This window comes from Phascolarctos cinereus, unplaced genomic scaffold, assembly GCF_003287225.1.
Source record: "Phascolarctos cinereus isolate Bilbo 61053 unplaced genomic scaffold, phaCin_HiC Scaffold_5;HRSCAF=322, whole genome shotgun sequence".
NCBI classification, from domain to species: domain Eukaryota; kingdom Metazoa; phylum Chordata; class Mammalia; order Diprotodontia; family Phascolarctidae; genus Phascolarctos; species Phascolarctos cinereus.
This window is the reverse complement of record NW_027555958.1, coordinates 304,304,472-304,325,212: the sequence shown is the minus strand read 5'-3', so window position 1 is coordinate 304,325,212 and position 20,741 is coordinate 304,304,472. Positions and strand designations below refer to the sequence as shown.

Sequence of the window (20,741 nt, the reverse complement as noted above, 5' to 3'; positions counted from 1 at the left end):
TATATATAAAGCACTCTTCTAGGCATTGAAGATACAAAGACTTAAAATGAAAAACAATTCTTGCTCTCTAGAAATTTCTATTATATTAAGGCATACAATATGTAAATAGGTAAGTAGGGGAGAACCTTCTCCTCTACACAGCTATTAATATAATCATCCTAAAGATCAGATCATTCTGCTCAAAAATGTGCCTGATGCCTCTTGGATAAAATGCAGACTCTTAAACCTTGTGTTTAATACCCACCACTATCTGGCTTGTCTACTTTTCCAGCCACGTTTCATCTACTCTACATTAGAGCCAAATTGAGCTATTACTACATGCTTCCCAAACTCAGCGTTTTATCTTCTACTATTGTTTTTTCCCACAAAACTGTCCCAGTTCCTGGATTGTGATTGTACCTGTACTGTGCCGTTCAGAAGCATCATTTTCCCTCATGGTCAATATGAGGTTGTATAGCCTATGTAGAAGCTTTCCCTGATCCCCTCAAGTTGTTATTATTCCTTCCTTCTTTAAATTATATTGAGTATATATTGTATCCCCTAGTGGAATGTTGACTGTTTGAGAGCAGGGACTATTTTGCTTTTTTATTTATAGTCAGTCAGTGAACATACATTAAGTTCCTGTTATGAGTTGTCACTGTGCCAAGAGCACAGGGTATCTTTGAGAATACGGAAAAAAGTTAAAACAGGGTCTTTAGCATCAAGTAGTAATTGTTGACATAGAAGACATATACACTGTAACTGCAAGGTAATCCCAGAAGGAAGGTACTAGTAACTGAGGGCACCCAGAAAGACTACCTGAAGAAGGGTATTTGAGTTGAATCTTGAAGGAAGCCAAGAGACAGAGATGAAGAGGGAGAGCATTCCAGACATGGAGAACAGCTTTCTCCTCCAGGGAGGAGGCAGAGATTTGAAAGTGGCGTGTTGTATTTGAGGAATAGCAAATAGACCAATCTAGCTGGATTATAGAATGCATGGGGAAGAGTGAAATTTAAAAAAAAAAAGACTGGCAAAGTAGGAAGGGACCAGATTGTGAAGGGCTTTAAAGTACCAAATACGGGATTTTATTGGGGGGAGAGAGGTAGTTACATGGTCAAACATGCACTTTTAGAAAATTATTTTGGCAGCTACGTGGAGGATGGGTTGTAGTGGGGAGGAACTTGAGATAGCAAAATCCACCAGAAAGCTGTTGTATTAGTGTGTCTTGAGGTGATGAAGGCCTGTATATTGCCAGTAACTAGCACATTGCCTTGTGCATGAAGAACCTAATGTTTTTTGAAGTGGGAGGGTAGGTGAGCCCCTTCCACAGAGCACTGGGTCAGCAGTGATTGATTGTAATGGTATGCGCCTGTCCCTGGATTTGTTTAGGGAGTCTGTCCCTGCTAATAAACGATTACACTTTTCCAGGGCTTTAGATGATAAAGGGAAAGATTCTCTATCAGTTTTCTAATCCTTTTGAAAAGTGCTTGTGATCTGAGGCCTTTGTAAGAATTCTTCCCATTTCAAACCCTGGAGAGATTATAGTGATGGTGGCACTAGAGAGAGTTCTTACACGTGGGAGGATGCATTTATATTTAAAGGGAAGGCTCTTAACGTCCAGGAATGTGCTGTGTACAGAAACATAATCTTGTTATTGTCAAAGCCTGTGCTAGACACCTTTATGAATGGTGTAGGTTAGCCAGCCTTTGCTATGCTCATCTAAAATAAAGGGGCCAAACTAGATAGAACAGAATTTTAGAGCCAAAAGAGAGAATGCTGAATCTAATCCATTCATTCTACAAAGAGGAAACTGAGACTCAGAGGTAAAGTGACATGCCTAGTGATACAGTTTATTAGTGTCTGAGCTGGAGTTGGAGCGTAGCTGTCCTGGCTCCTGGCTTAGTGTTCTTAGGTGACCGCTGAGATCCCTTTCAGCCCTAAAACTTTGTGAAATTTTGAATTAGAAGTTGTCCCTCTATTTTTTTTTTCAGGGTCGGCAAGGGGGAGGGTTTGGTTATTTTGTATTCTTGTAACCATGTGTCTTTTTAAGACAGCTAGAAAATCCAATAAATATTTATTAAGTGTCTACTATGTGCCAAGTACTAAGCACTAGGGATACAATTAATAAAAAGAAAGAGGTCCGTGCCCACAATGAACGTATAATCTAAAGGAAAATAACAATGCTAACTAATTGCTAACATTTATATAGCACTTTAAAGTTTATAAAGTGCTTTGCACATGTTATCTGAAAATGGAGAATGAGAAAACTACAGTCAGACTTATTTCCTTTGGTTTAACAGGACTGTTGAACCTAAATTTTGTGCTCTGTTTCCTAAGTAAATGTAGAAAATCCAGCACTAGAAGTTGAATGAATTAATATATTAATGAAAAGCATTTATTAGGCACTTACTGTGTGGTGTGTGTGTGTGTGTTGTGTGTATGTGTGTAGGCAGTCTCTCTCCTCAAGGAGTTTACGTTCTAATTCGGGAAGCCACACAGGTTCCGGAAAGTCATATAGATGGTAAATGGAAAAATAGGGCAGTCCATTGATCTTCTCTCTCCATTTCTTGGAGGAAAGGGTGGGGGAAGATATGAAGGCTGCTGGTGGTGAAAGTGAGGATGGGACTTGTAATACTAGGGAGTGCGGAGAAGAAAGGCTTAGCTCTCCCAGCCATAGCTTTTGGGGTCCATTTTGGAGGGTAGAACAGCAGCAGCAATGGCATTGAGAAACAGAGGAAGGGAAAGAGGCCATGGACTAAAACTACCCCCTGAGTATTGGATTGTCTTTATATGGAGGTCTTACCGAGAAAATGGCACTTTGGACCTGACAAAAAAATTAGAGCAGTCTGCCTTTTCTCTGTTATAAGTTGGAGCTTTAATGTTTTAGCCTTAGAGTTTCACGTTCAAGGTAGTCTTAGGTTTAGTGAGTTTATTTGCTGTGTCCTTTGGCGCATGTGAATTACTTTGGCTGAATGATGAACTTACTAAACCTCTTTGTTCACTGAATAATAATGGGCACTTGGTAAATATTAAACTTTGTACTCAGTATCATTGGTTATCTGCCAAGATGTTCCTACTCTTGTGGTCTGAATTTTTGTGTCTGATGTCAATCCTACTTTAAATTTAGTGCCATTATTTCAGGTGTAGGAGTGTTTAGTGCACATGGCATACTATAATTTCTTTACAAAGCACATTAAGATTTGCAGATCTCTTTCATCACCACAGTTCTGTGATGTAGGTGATGTATATATTGTTGTCTCCTTTTATAGATGAGGAAAAGGAATCACAGGGAATTATAAGCAGCAAGTAGTAATACCTCCATTACTCCATGCTTCATTTTAGTAAAGTATTGTTTTGTGTTTAGAGGTCATAAGCTTAAGTTTTGAGATACACTTGTAGAGTACCTTTATTACATTTGATTTCAGAAGGAGGAAATGGTATATTATGAAAGATTCATCTGTCAGCATGTTGGAGAATTCATTTTAAAGATGTGTTGGACACATAGCCACAGAATGAGTTGTAACTGGAACACTGGTGATTGCTACAAACACAATTTAATTCTCTGTGGTATTAGAGCTCTTTGCAGGTGAAACTTGTCCCCTGTGGTTCATGTCTCTTTGGTTCTCTGAAGCTCTACCAAGAAATGAAGAAGGAAGAATGAGATGGAAATTTTTTTTAAAGTCCCACAGAACAAACTGCCCCCAGTCTTAGCTTGAGAAATAATAAAATTACTTAAAACAAGAAAAAAAAAGTAGTAATATCATTAAGCTTCTCCAAAGAAGGTATTCCTGCAAAGGATATGTTTTAAAAGTTTAAAAAAAAACTACTCAGTTTTGAAACTTGTATGTGTTGTCACAAATTGTAAAATTTTATACTATTCCTCTCTAACTGTATGCCCTCAAACAATTTGAAGAAATCTTTCAAACTTTAGGCGAGACAGACTCCTTTTCAGTTTTACCCTTTGGCTGGGAAGTCATGAGTTTTTACAAGTTGGGGAATGAAAGCTTTCTTTTTCTTATAAAGCGTTGCCTTGTGGATAGAATTAGAACTATGGGTCTTATTAGCATTTCTAATTAGCATTTCACCTGGCATTATAAAAGGTAGAATCACCTTTAGGGTTTTTAACAGTAAAATTAAATATTTCTTGAAAACATTGACTAGAAATAACACAGAGACTTCTGTTTAAGATTCCTTATTCACTTAATCACTTTAATCCCTGAATTTTGGAAGTTATTTTTAATTTGATAAGTGAACATTTGCAATGTAGGAACAAAATTTGTTTATGAAGACTTAGAATAGCACTTGGCTGGAATGCCAGATATTTTTTCGCAAGTCTATATGGCTAAAATATATGTTCTAATTGAAATATGAAGGGCTATTTGTGTACCTATTTCTCTTAGCCCTAACCTCATGACAGTTTGGGAGGTTGGGGATTTGATTTTTTTACCTTGACTAGTTTGATAGCTTTTTGTTCTGGCTTTTTTTCTGTTTTTTATTAAGTTTATTTGTTCCAAGCAATACGGCTTTCCTTCTCCGGGACATTGGGGACTAATGGCCAAATCAACTTTTAGAGACATTGAGGACCAGGTTAAAAACACAAATCAAATAAATATTGGCTCGTGGACAGAAGATTCAAGTATAACTTTAGTTGTGAAAGGAGAAATGTGGCTATATTTATATTGTGGTTGGTTAAAGCTCATTGACATATTTGTATGTTTTCAGATCTAATAAGATGTGTTCTTAAAAATAAAACTGGTAGCATTCATTGCTGGATATTACATAGTGTTTACTATGTCTTGTTAATTTCCCTAACTATGGGAAGCCATATTTCTTTTTTAACATAATTTTCAGTCACCTTCTTTCCCCAGCAAAAATACTAATATTACTGTTGTTGGTTTTCTGTGGCACCATCATCACTTCCACATAACTTTTTTTTTCAACTCCAGTGATGCTAGGCATATTTTTTTCCTTAGGTGACTTGATCCCTGGCAGCCCATGCATTCTTCATCAATCATATTACTTCAGAAAGGAGAAATGAGTTCCAAAAGGAGCAGCAGTGAATATAAGTTTGAAATCAGTTCTTTGGGGAGACAGTGTATTTGTATGTAGAGCTACATTCTGATGACATTAGGGCTCTGCAATATGGATTAAGTGGAGATTGCCTGTGCATTTAGAGGGAAACTATTCTGCCCTGGTTCAGAACCAGGGATTATAGGATTTTGGATTGAAAGCGCCTAGAAATCGTCTGGTCCAACCCTCTCATTTTATGGGTGAGGCCAAAAGAGTAGCAGAGTTAGGATTTGAATCCAGGTTCTAACTTTTGTACTCTTCAGAGCAGTCATGTTCCTACATGACAACCTATTCTGGGTACCAGAAGTTACTGTGAGTGGCATATATTTTCATACTTAAGTAATTATATAACTTGGAAAAAAATCTACTTCATTCTTTCTTTACCTTATTTGAATCCTATCTTTTTGAGAAGGGTTTGGGAAGGAAGAAGGGAGGTCATGTAATTCAAAAATTAGATCTGATTATTTTAGTCTTTTTACTTAGGAATTAATTTGAGCTCATGATAAGTGGATTTAAATTGGCACCTTTTTAAAAATAATTGCTTTATTCATAACTTACCAGATTTACTGTAATATTTTTTCTATCAATATAATTATATTTCTTTTAAATTCCAAGTACACAAAATTAATTTGTGTCTTTGAAGCATTAAATGGGATGTGTACTTTAAATCTTACTGTTTTATTTGGGTATTAATTATCTTCTGGGTGGGAGGAAGTGCTAGTAATTTCAAAACCTTAGGGGAAATTGAAAATGAAATCCTAAAATAAAAAAAACTTTATAAGAAGACAAAAAATTTAGATCTAAAAATCTGATACCTTTGAAGTTTGTTGTACTTTGGAATTTATGTCTGACAGAAATGTCCTTACCCTTGTGTTTCCATTCAACCTAAGTACCCTGATGTAATAAGAAGCTTAGTGGTTCTCTGAGTCTGACAACCTTTCAGAAGCTGATGCCTATAATGTTTTCAGTACTTGAGCATGAAATGAACCAACTTGTTGAGAAACCTTATTAGCCATCATCATTCTCTAGGTTCTAGTGAGGTCATGCTAGCTGTTCATATTTACTTCTGCTCTAAAGTGATGATGGGGCGTGGTAGCTGGACCTGGGTTAGAGAAATATAGCCAGGTTGGTAGTTGCAGCAAGTTAGTCACATGTGGCTAGAAATATCTTTTGTTATTTGCCAGTTCCCCCAAGAACATTTGAGGTCTTGACTTACATGCAAGAAGAATAGTGGGTAGAACTCTTTAAAACCAATGAATACTGGGTTCAGCCCCATCCTGAATATCTGACTGGAATCTATTTTTTTCAAGAGTTGAATTCTTCTGTTTTGATTTGTCTTGCTATTGAATATCCCGAGTCACCCTATGAAAGTTCACACTTTTCCTTGCTGCCATGCTGTGAGGTAAGCAGAATGTATTGAAGTTTGTAAGAGACACCCCCAGACTGATACCTTCAGCCAACTTGTGCTGCCTGGCGTCTAACTCTTCTGCCTGCTTCCTGATACCAGCTTCCAAAGTAACCTGTAGGGACCTTAAAGGTAATCCAAGCTCCCTTGTTTTGTAGGTAAGAAAACTGAGGACCAGAGAGGGAAAGTGACTTGCCCAAAGTTGAACAGGTAAATCAATAACTGCAGAGGTGATACTCAAACCCTGGTCTTTTGGTTCTGAATCCCTTGCCCTTTGTACCTCAATATATTGAATTTTATTGTCATATGTAAAGCTTCAGACTGAGAAATAAGATCATACCATGTTAATAATCTATTATCTTTATTGTTGGACATCTAAGGAGTTAATATCAGTGTGTTTTTTGAGGGTAATGGCATGAACAGCTTGATATTATTTTGCTCAGCTGCTTTGATATTTAATCCATGCTTACTAAAGAATCTTGTTATTCAGGAGGGTGGGCCCTCAAACTTAAAAATAATTTGAGTGCTTACTATGAGAGAAACTCTTGAGAGGTGAATGGAAAGAAACAACAGTTGAAATAAGAGAGCAAGAACAGGGCCTCCCTAAAAATGTGAACTAAACCTACCTATGACATGAATGTTAAAGAACAGCTCTGTGAGTGGAATCTGTTTTAATTGGACCCACAGGATTAAGTGTCTGTAATTAGTATTTTTTTTGATAGATTTAATTAGGAATGAAAACATGACTGACCACATCTGTTTAGCTTTAGGGAATACTCTAGTTTCCAGGCAATGAAGGTGTTCATTCCCTGATACTTGTCTCTTTTCATTACAGCAAAATGGATATTCAAAATTCCCCCACCTCCAAATGCATCACTTATTGGAAGAGAAAAGTTAAGTCTGAGTACATGCGACTTCGACAGCTCAAACGGTTTCAGGCAAATATGGGTGCAAAGGTAAGGGAAGCAAAGTACTTATAAAGAGACCTTTTTGAAAAGTCAATTTTGAAGTTATGTTTGTATGGCTGCTAAGGCTTCATTTTTTTTTAAATTTTGAGTTACTGAGCTAGTGTGGGGTGGTTTCAGAGTAATATTTTTTTCCTCACTCTTATTTTGAAATCTTAATAAACTCTTCCCTTGGCTTTGCTAGGCTCTGTTTGTGGCCAATTTTGCAAAAGTTCAAGAAAAAACTCAGATACTCAATGAAGACTGGAAGAGGCTCCGAATCCAGCCTGTTCAATTGATGAAGCCTGTGAGTGGGCATCCTTTCCTCAAAAAGGTACTTTTGGTGCCCAAGACTGACACAGCTTACTGGGTTTCCCAAAGAGAAGCCTTCCTTTTCTCTATAGAATAGTAGCTCAGTCTCCATTCCTACTCCTCTGCCATCCTGCTGGGGGCAGCATAGTATAGCAGAAAGAATGCTTACCAACTGTGCGGTGACCAGATATTCATTGACTCCTAGACATGCTACTTATAACTTTTGTGACTGTGGTTAAATCAGTTCTCTCTCTGGGCCTCAGTTTTCTCAAGTACAAAATGAAAAAGTTTAGAAAGCTTGAGGTACCCTCCCACACTAGATCCTATGGTCCTGTGTCCTGCTATGTATGTATAATTTGTTGGGGATTCAGTGAGCAAGAAATACTTTATGGCAGCTACTATAGTAAAGTATCAGTTTATGTCTTTTTTTTTTTTGGTGAAGCAGTCGGGGTTAAGTGACTTGTCCAGGGTCATACAACTAGTATCATGTGTCTGAGGCTGGATTTGAACTCAGGTACTTCTGACTCCAGAGCCAGTACTCTATCCACTGCACCACCTAGCTGCCCCCTGTGCATTTTTCTGAAACAAAGTTTTAACAAGTTAACTTCCTCTTACCACTAAAGCTATTTTTTCTTGTCAGTTGAAGTTTGTTTAGGAAATGCCAACTAATGTTTATTATATTAATTTAAGCAAAGGTGTGAAGGAGGGAATTATTTTTTTCAAGACAAATAGAAATCCATTTTTGATAATCAGAGTTTATCATATGAAAAGAAGACATTTTAAAAAGTTACTTAATTTGTGAATGGCACTTGCCAGAAGCAAATGTGACCATAAGCCCACCTCTCTTGTAGCTATAGTGATGATGCCAACCTTGCTTTTTGGTTTTCAGAGAAAAGTTGACCTCCTGGGATACTCAGGGATCTACTTTTACAATTCTTTGTTTTGCTGGTGTGCACACTGCATTGTAAATTGTATCTCTCAATACCTAGTATGGTGTAGGCACCCAGTTTAGGTTGATTAAGATATTGATAAGCCTTTTTCCCCAGTTTTGCTTGCTTAGATCCCCAAGGAAGAAACTGTTTATTGATACTTGAATCAGCAAAGCTCTACATGTTAGGAACAGTGTGTTGCATAACTTCTTACAAATACATTTAGGAAAGTTAGAAGATTGGAGGGGTCAGTATAAAAGGGAACTTCAGTGTCCACCCAGGGCTGTGTGTATCATCTCCTTTCTGTGCCTTTTCTTGCTTATATTTCAGTGTACTGTAGAAAGCAATTTTCCAGGATTTGACAGCCAGGATATGTTAATGCGATCTCTGAATACAGTTGCACTGGTGCCCATCATGTATTCCTGGTCTCCTCTCCAGCAAAATTTCATGGTATGTAGTAGAAGCATCATGACATGTGATTAAAGTGTATGAATAGTTGATGCTAATGTAGCAGAGCTCCTCTGAAGGTGAAGGTTTTCCTAATATTTAACATATCATAGATGAGCAAAACAGAATGTTGTTATTAACTTCCTGAGAAAGCAAAACTGCAAACTGTTTATAACTTGTTTTATTCTATACTTTCAAAACTATGCTCCAGAATTATTATTCTAGATTGTTTTCTGGGAAGAATGACTCTGAGCAATATTCCAATTCCTTTGGCTTTCTTGGTCCATTATATGGCACAATAGGGAAGTGGGTATAGGTTAATTTCTCCTAACAAATCAGATCCCATAGGGGTAAATAATACTTCTGCCAATGGGGTGATGCTTTCTGAGCTGCATGAAGGCCTATGAAGATAACTGCTACATATAAGTCTGTAATCCTTTCATCTGTCTTCATGCTTCCATTTCTATTCAGATAATTTATAAAATTCATCTTGTCCTCAGTTTTAGTTGTTAGAATTGCTTAACTGTCTGGTAATAGATTATAAATCCATATCCTACTCTAGTTTAGGAGGATACTCTGGGAGAAGAAATAAAAACCTAAGAGAATGTTTTTCGGTTATTAGGATATGGTTTAAGAATAATTATTCATTCCTAAGCCTAAGTGGTACTTTTCTGTTGTTTATAACCAGAAAACATCTGCAGCTTTCTGGTGCACACAATGCTTTTCAGGTTGTAATGATTAATAGGAGTAGTCATAAGTATTTTATTATGGATCAGATTAGTTTTCCTCCATTATTTTATAAATTATTCAGAAATTATATGTTTGCCCAGCTTTTGCCATCTGAGTGCCCATTTTGCTTCAGATCTTTGGGGTGTCTCCTTTTCATTGGTCTCCATCTATTTGTTGAAAGGTGTCTGTGTGAGCTATTTGTAGTGTTTCGTTGATGAACTTACACTACCTTCCTGCCATACAGATATATGACTATAAAGTGAGATTACAGATGGAAAGTGTCCACCCAAGGACACTTGGGTGTTGATGTTACTCATAATCCTGATACTGATTGTAAGTTTATCATTGATTAGCCCTCGGTGTATAAGTAAATGTGCTTTTTTGGAAGCAGCATGCTCCCTTTTCAGATGGTTCTGTTCAGTACCTCATGAGATAACCATTCCTCTGCACACAGAAAACCTTGAGTGACCACAAGTATCTTGAGGAGCTCTCTTCCTTCCCTTTCTCCCTCTTCCTTCCCCTCTATTGAAGAAGTTCAGCTAATTCCGACATAAGAAGAAGTAGCTACAGGAACAGAAATGTCTACTTAGTAGAATAAGCCTGGTCTGGTTTGTTTGCAGGTGGAAGATGAGACCGTTTTGTGCAATATTCCCTACATGGGAGATGAGGTTAAAGAAGAAGATGAAACTTTCATTGAAGAACTCATCAATAACTATGATGGGAAAGTCCATGGGGAAGAAGGTAGACACATAGGATTTCTGGGGCAGGTGCTCAGTTTGGGAATACATGACATCTTGGTCTCATAAGCTTCTTTATAGATGGGGCAGTCACTACATGGCATTTGGGGGGCATTATAGACCCAGGAGACAAAACTTTAAATGAATGAATATAAAAATATTGTGTTCACCATTATGTGCTAAGTTCTGGGAATACAAATAGAAAAATCAAGATAGCCCCTGCTTTCAAGGAGCTTGCACTCTAAGTGGGACAAACACCCATATATAAAAGAAAGTTCAGCTATAGGACAGATGGAAAGGTTTTGGAAACCCTAAGGATGCAGTGATGGGGTAGGTATCAAGGGCCAGAAGTCTTTAGGTTATTTAGGTATTTCCCAAATGAAATTTAAGAAGTGCCAGAGGACACTGGCATATTTAATGAGTGGCTGGGGAAATTAAAAGCAGTTTAGCACAAAAATATTGAGAGATTTCTCTAGCTGAAAAAAAAAACTAAGGCCTTTTTTGATCTGATATTCTTCTTACCTGAGCAAGATGATGATCTAGGCACCTCCCCAGTGAAACAAATATAAGGAAGCTGAAGTGGTGATCTGAGCTTAAAAGCAAGGCATTTGTAGTTCTAGAAAAGGCCCGCTGAATTAGGAGGGTGATAGGGACTGGGGAGGAGCCGAGGAAGTGCTTATATTACCACCTATCGTTGTACTGCCTTCCAGCACTTTGTTATTATAATTCAATCCTGATTTATAGCTCCCCCTACTGTTAAAATACTGTTGCTGGCAACCTGAAATATCTTTTCTTCCATTATGAGAAAATCCTGTTCTCTGATACAGTGATATTAGTACTGATTGGTTTACTGATTACTGTATCATTGGTAGGACATGTACCACGTATGGGATAAATTTTCATCCAAACTCTTGCCTGACCATTTGTGCCCAAGGATACATATTTATGATACTCTTAGCTGAGATTAGAAATGTAGTCTTTAAGTCTTAAATCAAGGCTATCCAAACTCATCAGAGATCAGGTCTTGGTTTCATTGACATCATGTTCTAACAAGCTGAGCTAACCAAGAGATTGAATTTCTCAGATAATTCCTATTAGAATTTAAATTTATGTTACCTAGAGTGAAGTGTCTAATATGCTGTTGTAATGAGAATGCTGCCCAGACTCGGACAACCTGAACATCAAGATCTCAGGAAGTTGCTCAAATAAGGTCTTCTTATGGTAGTCAGTGCCTGGTGGAGTATGGAAGAGAAACTCCTCTCACACTATTCCTTTTTCAGAGATGATCCCAGGTTCTGTCCTGATCAGTGATGCTGTATTCCTGGAGTTGGTAGATGCCCTGAATCAGTACTCAGATGAGGAAGAGGAGGGGCACAACAACGACTCTTCTGAAGGGAAACAGGAAGACAGCAAGGAAGAGTTGCCCGTCCTTAGGAAGAGAAAACGACTCACCATTGAGGGTAGGTAGGGGTCCTGCATTCCACCAAGAAAATGATTAGAATTAGGAAGATGGAGGAGCTAAGAAGGGCCATTGCTTATCAGAGGCTAATGTGCTACTCACTGGGCTAACTTTCAGGAAGCTCAGCATCCCTGGCAACATAAAACAATGTATCCTGCCCTTCCAGGGAATAAAAGAGGCAAAATTCAGAGGAAAATACTTGGCATTTTTAAAAAGAATACAGTAAAAGTGTATTGTAAAGTAACTTGAAATGCTGTGGTTGGCATATGGGTGGCACAGTGAATAGAGCACTGGAGTTGGAGTCAGGAAGACATGAACAGAAATCTGGCCTCAGACCCTTCATATTTGTGTGACCCTGGGCAATTCACAACCTCTGTTGTTGCAGTTTCATCATTTGTAAAATGGAGGTAATAGTGGAACCTACCTCCTAGGGTTGTCGTGCTTTGAAGTGCTTTGCAAACCTTAAAGCTCTGTATAAATGCTGGCTATTATTAGGTATCATCCTTAGGATCATATGATTTTGAGCTAGAAAGTAATTTTAAAATTTATTGAATCCAACTCCTTCATTTAGTAGATGAGGAAACTGAAACCCAGAGAGAGTGACTTGCTCAGGTCCACATGTCCAGTAACTAGGAGAGCCCAGATTCTAATTTAGGTCCTTTGATTCCAAATACATCGCCCTTTCCACTATGCCATGCTGTCTCTCCTTGGCCTTCCCTACTATCAACCTTTTAATTGGCTTCATCTATATTCTTATTATTCTAAAATCTCCTGCAGACTTAAGTTGGGTTATTTTAGCTGTAAATTCATTTCTGTCCAGAGGTGTTGCTTATGTGAGGGATATTTTTCTTGGCAGTATAGCCTAGTATTTGAAAAGTCCAGACGGGAGTGATTTTTTCAATGTGATTCAAAGGAGCCAGGAATCAGTTTCCTCTAGTATGTCTAATTACAAAGCATCCGTAAAAGGAAAAAGGGCTTTTTTCTCCCCAGGTTCTGAAATAGCTTCCTAAACAAACTATATCAGTTTGTACCCATTTAGCCCCATTTTTGTCATTTTTGATTCAGGCAACAAAAAGAGTTCCAAGAAACAATTTCCAAATGACATGATCTTCAGCGCTATTTCTTCCATGTTCCCTGAGAACGGTGTTCCAGATGACATGAAAGAGAGGTAGGATAAGCTGTCTCAGGACTCTTTGGGAATGTTTGAATGACAATAATTCACAATTCATCATGTTTATTAAGTACCTACTGTGTGCAGGATGGAGATACAAAGGTGGAAGGAGATATAGCCTCTGCCCTCCGTGAGATTATAGACTTGTAGGGAAGATGAGGCAAATAACTGTAATACAAATTAAGATATGATCAGTACAAAGAATCAATTCAGCCAAAGTGCCCTGAAAGTTGTTTTGGCAGTTTCTAGCTAACTATGTTCACAAAACAGCAAGCCCTGTTCACATGGCTGAGATAGATGATTTTCTTATTCTTTGGATTACCTCCTCCTTACAATTACCTCCTTGCTTACAACAGAATTTTAAAATTTTTTGGCTTTTGTTTTTATATCATGTTCATTTTCTGAACATACCCTTCTCTATGCAGTGAGCCATCCTTCAATAGCAGAAATTGGAAGAAAAAAAAAGAGAGAGAGATAGAAAAAATGTAGTTCTTCAAAATCAGTCAACACGTGGACTATATATCGGACAGACAGTTTGTAATATTCCATACCCATAGTCTCCCATTTCTGAATTGAAGAGGAGGTATACTTTCTCATCTCCCTATAATGGACTTACAAGATCCACCATATGTGAAGGATCATTTCCTGTAGGCTTTTGAACAAATCTGGATAGTCAGCTCTTTATTGTGATATTGCTCTAGTAGCTGATATTGCACATTTCCCCCATTCCCAGATAGTTCTGTGTGTACTGCAACTATACCAGTTTGTATCCATTTAGATATGCCTCATTGTTTTGTCAACAGGCCCAGAGAAAGATGCTGATCCTCCCTGGGCAGATCCTGCCTGAGGCCTTCTCAGAACTCATCCCCAATCCTTCCCTCAGCAGAGCCCTTTTGCCTCTGTCCAGAAGACTGACCCTTAGAAAGAACTTCTACTCCCTTTTCTCACATAGGTATCGAGAACTCACAGAGGTGTCGGACCCCAATGTTTTGCCTCCCCAGTGCACCCCAAACATCGATGGCCCCTGTGCCAAGTCTGTGCAGCGAGAACAGTCGCTGCATTCCTTCCACACACTCTTCTGCCGACGCTGCTTCAAATATGACTGCTTCCTTCACCGTGAGTGAGGATGCTTCCTCTGACCTAGCTCTCACTCATCCCCTTTCCTTTCCACTCCATTCAGGAGACATTAAGCACTATCATACAACCTGCTGTGTGTATGAGTTTTGTACTAGGCACTGGGCATCCATCTGCAGCCTTCAGTTTCTCCCTTGAACTTTGGTATGCAGAGAGCTAGTTCCATTCCCATCTGTTTACTAAATGGCTCTGGTTTTTGGTCTGTAGTGGTGTTCATTTGAAGAAAATAATCACAAGCACCTCTTATCATCTCCTTGCTAGAGTGGGAATGTTGGCACTCTCTTTATGTCAGGGATTGTTAAACTCTGTTTACCCTGATGGTAGTTATTTGGTACAGCCAAATTCAGCTCCTTTAATAGCCACATAACTTAATTCGGTTTGATGTTTTTCCATTGTCTCGATGGAATATGAGAAATAGGACAGTTTTGTGTTTTCCAGCTTTTCATGCCACTCCTAATGTGTACAAACGCAAGAACAAAGAAATCAAGATTGAGCCAGATCCGTGTGGATTGGACTGCTTCCTGTGGCTGGTAGGTACATTCTCAAGCTGTCCTTGCCTTGTTGACTTAACACTCTCTCTTAAGTTGACCAGAGTCCTTATGCTCTTAATACAGTTCTTCCTGCCCCTGGGAGCATGAATGGGGTTATCGGAATCAAATTCAAGTTCTATTTGTGGGGGGAAGTATAGGAATTGTACCTGAAGGGCAGTATCAGCAACAGGATACTGCATTTAGTGAGTTATAGACTTCTGTGATAATTATTAGCATTCTCCTGAAGAACAAAGTGATCTCATGCATATTCTGGTATGATTTCTATACACCGTTGTATCTGTGATCTCATTATTGCGAAACATACCGATGACAGTTCATCCACACATTCTCATTTGGTGTAACTTAGATCTTTGGTGCCCAGTAAATCCTCCAAAGGGTTAGGGTTAGTATTGGTCCGTTCTAGTTCTCTTAACATCACTTGAATAACTTATGGAGCACTTGAGTGGTCTGAAGGGGATTCCTCACTCTAAAATTTTGACTAGCATACCTCCTTCCTTTTCCATAGAAACAGGGTCTCTAATGACATCTTTGACAGTTTCTTCCATGTGGTTTTTTGTTGGTAGTATACTTCAGCCTGTCATGCTCACCATATGCTTCTCCATTTGCTCTTGTAGTGAACCTCAGCTTTAATTCTTCAGAGACTATAGTGCTCCATGACTTACATCCATAGATCAATGTAAATCAAACCTGGATCCTATCTTCAGAGTTTCCTACAACAGAATGGATGGAGCCAGTGTGGATACATAGAGTAGATAGTCACTTTTGCAGTGAAGTTTGAAGGTCTCCCTGCCCAAAATATTTGCTGACCAACTGCCATAATGCTGGAAATTCCTTAATTAAAATAAATGTTATTCTTTTGGATTAACTAGTGCTTTTTCCTCTTTTAAAATGCAGCTCCCCCTGGCAAGAGTAAGCCTCTCATACCATAGCATGATTGAATTAAAATAAAAGGGTTTCAGACAAAAAAAGAGGAACCAGGGCTTTCAAAGACTGTAGTAAACCCTAAAAGGAAAAAGGAGAAAGCTTGCAGGAAAGGGAGATGACACATGCCAAATACAACCTTTACCTTTGGCTGCTTAGCCTTAGTGTGGCCCTAGGTCAGGGGTGGGGAACCTGTGGCCTTAAGGCCAAATGTGGCCTTCTAGGTCCTCAAGTGCAGCCCTTTGACTGAATCTAAACTTCACAGAACAAATCCCCTTAGTAGAAGGATTTGTTTTGTAAAATTTCGACTTAATCAAAAGGCCACATCCAAGGACCTAGAGGGCCACATGTGGCCTCAAGGCCACAGGTTCCCCACCCCTGACCTAGAAGTAGAAGAGATAGGAAGAAGTGAGACAAGTATAGGCAGTCACAGAGTTAGACTCTTGTTCAGAGCAGTGAAATCTGTATCCAAGGACCAGTTAGATAACATGTTATATATTTGCCCTTTTCCCAGAGGAATTTTATGGGGAAGGATGACAAGGAGCTGAGATTATTAGTCATCTATGGAATGAATCTGACCTTCTTTGTGTAGTAATGATTAAAAAAAGATAGACTAGAATGTGTATGTACTTGGAGTGTGATTGATTATACAGTAGTAATACAACTGTTTTTTAACCAATGTGCTAGAATTCATATATCCAAACAAGACTAGTTGATTTCAAGGTAATCACCTTCTGAGGCTAGATACTTATTCCAGCAGTGCTGCCATTTCTCACATTTGTGAGAAACGAGATTCTTTGAGATTGCTGTAGAACATGCAGCACAGTCACTTGAATACCCTCAGTGATGACGTTTTCATCCTTGAGGCAGATATAAAGATCCAGTGGAGAGTTTCAAGCATGTTTGGTAGATTCTCTGTGAAGGAATTATAATAGAACATGGACAGGGATTATATGGGATGGGAAGGTGTGGAGGAATTATAATCTGTAAAGAGTGCCCATAATAATGAGCATCTTTAAAAGTAAAGGTAAATATTAATTTGGGGAATAGTTTTAAAAAACTTTTGGAGTCCAATCTAGTGAACTAAGATGGATAATCAAGCTGGGTAAAAGGTTGTTAAAAACAAGGTAAAACTATAAAATAATTATAAGAGTAATGACTGAACCTGCAGTTTCGTTGATATTCAGACTTCTGAAAGTGAAGAAACTTCCTCTGCCAGTTATAGGTCTGCATCTTCCCTGCAATTTATAGTTTTAGTTTTCTGGAACACTGAAAGGTTGTGACTTGCTTAGGGTTACATAGCCAGCGCGTGTGTGTAAGGGGAAAGACTAGGAACCAGCTCTTCTTGGCCTTAAGAACAGCTTTCTACCTGATACATGATGCTGCCTCTCAAAATAAGGATAATGATTTTCTTGTGGCACTAAAGAGTAAAAAGTTGAGAAAAGCAGCCAAATTGGACTAAGTGTATGTAATGATCAATACTGGAAACAACACAGCTGTGAGAGTAGTAAGGGATCGATATGCAAGGAAAAGAACATATCAAAGGCATGGGGGAAAAATACTTAACCTCATTAATGTAAAAAAAGGTAACTAAGAAAATGGTAAGTATAGTAAACCTAAAGATGTACTTTGCCACTTTTACAAAATTTTTGGTAGTCATCTATACAGGGGTTGATGACATCCTTAAAAGAAGATATTAATAGGGAACAAGCAGGCTTTCACAAGCAATATTCCCAACAGTGAACTAACCTTTACTAATTTATAATTGATAGAGACAGAGAATACAAGATCTCGCTGTGATTGTTGTTTAATTTTGAAAAAGCATTTGATTCAATGGAGCAAAATACTGTCTTAGAGGCTCTTTTCCAGTAAGGTGTCTCCCATCCATAAATACGAGTCATTCAAAATTCCTTAGAAGGTATAACAGTAGAAATATTCTGCTTAACCATCCTCTGATTATAAACATCAGATGAGGCATAAAATAGGGAGATGTATGTTTTGCCAAAGATTTTGCTTTTATGATAGAGGAAATTTAACACAGAGTCCAAGTTGAAGAGGGATTCCTTGGTGATACTCATAATTGTGAATGACATTATGCTGGCTGCATCAAGCCATGGAACATTGCAGAGTCTCTTGGAAGAAAATCTATAACTACTCAAGAGTTTGGCGTGACCGTCCACTTGAGAAAGACCAAGCAAGTGTAGAATGTCCATTGCCGTGATTACAACATGCAAATAATCTGTAGTTTGTCCATCAGTGTGTATGTATATCTATTTGGGACAGATAGACAAGAAATTGGTCCCAGAGTTGAACAGGAGGAGGAGAATTAGTTGGACTACTTTCAGGAAATTTCATAGCTCCTTTAATGATGCCAGGCTTCCTCCTGGAAATAGACTTATTTAAAAACAACAACAACAATAGTGTTCTAGTTGAATATAAAAGTTTTCTGAAGAATTAAAAATGCATATCACGCAGAGAGCAATGGAGAGGTAGGTACATGATGATGTGAGCGAGCTGCATCATAGAACCAGTGAGGAACTTCAAAGACGAATTGTTGTCAAGTATGTCATAAGGGAAATGTGATAAGAAGAGAAAATGGATTGATGACAGGGTATGAATCAGAGGGGAAGGAGGATGGAAAATACATTTGTATAGCACCTACCGTGTGCCACTGCACTAAGCCCCTTTTTATGCATATTATCTCATTTGATCTTCATTACAATCCTGTGAGGTAAGTGCTATCTCCATTTTACAGTTGAGGACACTAAGGCAGACAAAGGTTGAGTGACTGGCCTAGGTTCACACAACTACACAGTATCTGAGGCTGGACTTGAACTCAGGCCTCCCTGACTCCAGGCCCAGTGCTCTATCTACTGCACCACCTAGCTATCCCTCAGAGATCTCCACTGGTATCATTGAAATTCACCTTTACCTCCTCGGGAGCCTCCTGGAGGGGGAGAGACCCTTTAGACTCTTCTGCTGAGAGACTATTCCCCTCTTCCTGTGGAAGCACTCTCATTTTCATCCAGGGATGCCAGATTAAGACAAAATAAGCTAGGCGATCCCTTTTTCTCCAAGTAAATATACATTCATCATAGTTATGATAGTTTCATTTCTCCTGTGTCATTAGAGAGCAAGGCACCTCTCACCCATACTAACCCAACCCCTTTCTAGGAAGAAGTCTGAGCCATTTTCCCAGGGTGTATGGAACCCTTTGAGGGGGTGAGGAAGGGGGCCATAAGGCCTTTACAGCTGTTCCAGAGATAGAATAAGGAAGGGCTGGACAGGATCAATCAGAACTGTCTTCAAAAACAGTCTATCCTTATTGGGTAAGTCAGTCTGGAAGCCGGATCCAAAAAGCCACTGGACCAGGGAGGCCTCCTCCTTTCTAGAGTGGCAGCAATTCATGGCCATAGCTTCTGGGAGGTGAGACACCAAACCTCAGTAGACAGGAATATGATGATGAAGCAGTTGGATAGCAGGAGCTTATCTTTTGTGAAGAGCCAGTTTACCATGTGAAGGCAGGTTGAGGCTCACATAGAATAGGTGGGTGATCTGCCTGGCACAAGGAGCCTTATTGAGCAAACATAGCTGCCTTATCCTCAGGGGGATCATATGGTCCCTAACCTAGCACAACATGGCATCATCTTGTTTTGCACAGGATGTTTTTCATGAATGTTGACATGCCCCACAAACAACTATGCGGAGAAATTATTAGCAGAATTCCTGTACTGGTCCAGACCTCAAATTAGAGAGTCATTGGTTGTTCAATTTTGTTCTCTCCAGCCTCAGACCACTTGGCCAGACCCATGGCCATCATCTAGGAATCATTATAGATGAAGATCTTCAGGGCTTCCTCACGTACCAGCCATGAGGCTTATAGCTCAGCCAGCTTGGAAGATTGCCAGATTAATTGTCAGTGAAGTCTAGTATATTCATGCTTCTCTCAGAGTGTTCAGCATGCTCTTAAGGAGACAGGTCCATTGGCCTAGGGAAGGAAACAATGTACTCGGGGTAGGACTGGAGGCCTAGGCATCTTCTTACACAATTGCAACCTTTTCCTGAAGGGTTACCAGTTCCCATTTTCATTTGTCAATAGAGGCCTCCCAACCCAACTTGTAAAGGTACCATCTTGCATTACCAGATTCATAATGGGTAACTGGACAAACAGTGATGGTATTATCCATTCAATAACAGTTGGGGCTTAGTCGCAAGTGGGCAACTGCTTTTCTAAAGTATTTTTTCAAAATACTGATTGCTTGCTGCATGGAGCTTTCAGCCACAGAAGCCTAACAGTTGATGGGTCTGACCGTTTTCACTCAGCCTGGTCTTTATAGACTAAGACTTCCAAAAACATGGGTTTCCGTGGAGTCATAAGGGCCCAGGAAAAGAGACTATTGTATTGCCTATTTTAGATCTTCCAGTTCTGTGGCCTGTTTTGTACTCCACTCAAAAGAGACAGATTTTAAGGTCACTAAGCAAATTGGAGTCATCAGGATGCCCAGATAAGGAATGTGATTTCTCCAGAACCCAAAGAATCTAATAAGCCTCTGGGCTTTTTAAAAATCAGTCAGTAAACATTTTTTCAGGTTATCTGCTGTGTACCAGATTGGTGAAATAGCTGTTGGCAATTTGTTTGGACTATGTCCAGAGTCATCTAAATTCCCCCTATCCACTGTATTTCCCAAAACTTGACTGAGTTGCTTGAACCCTAGATTTTCTTCGGGTTGGCATCCTGCCTTTGTCCTTCATATGGGCTATCATCAGATTTGAGTCCCTGCTGCCCTTGCCTGGTCTGGCCAAATTAGTGTTATCATGAGTGCTCTTAGCTTTTCCTGTGATAACTTTGTTAACTCCCTAAAATCAACTGTAAGTCAGCAGGTGTCATTTGCCTTCCCCACTATCCGTATGGGGTTATAAGGTGAACTGGCATAATGAAATATTTCAGCTTCC

At 39.0% G+C, this 20,741-nt stretch overlaps 1 protein-coding gene across 6 annotated transcripts in view; it reads left to right on the top strand.

Annotated features, from left to right (window-relative positions):
• The window catches only part of EZH1 (enhancer of zeste 1 polycomb repressive complex 2 subunit), a 43,082-nt gene that overhangs the window by 2,355 nt on the left and 19,986 nt on the right, over positions 1–20,741 (top strand). For 5 of the 6 annotated variants that reach the window (XR_013487226.1, XR_013487225.1, XR_013487224.1 and 2 more), the window contains 9 exons: positions 6,613–6,664; positions 7,290–7,410; positions 7,604–7,732; positions 8,970–9,089; positions 10,436–10,556; positions 11,833–12,012; positions 13,077–13,179; positions 14,135–14,298; positions 14,755–14,846. Coding sequence is in view for 2 of the 6 variants with exons in the window: in XM_020972595.2 (XP_020828254.1) it covers positions 6,613–6,664; positions 7,290–7,410; positions 7,604–7,732; positions 8,970–9,089; positions 10,436–10,556; positions 11,833–12,012; positions 13,077–13,179; positions 14,135–14,298; positions 14,755–14,846 (1,082 nt within the window). In the remaining 4 variants the exon portion in view is untranslated. Of the gene's footprint in view, positions 1–5,988; positions 6,452–6,612; positions 6,665–7,289; positions 7,411–7,603; positions 7,733–8,969; positions 9,090–10,435; positions 10,557–11,832; positions 12,013–13,076; positions 13,180–14,134; positions 14,299–14,754; positions 14,847–20,741 lie in introns of those variants that run through there. The other variant, XR_013487227.1, reaches the window with a different exon arrangement.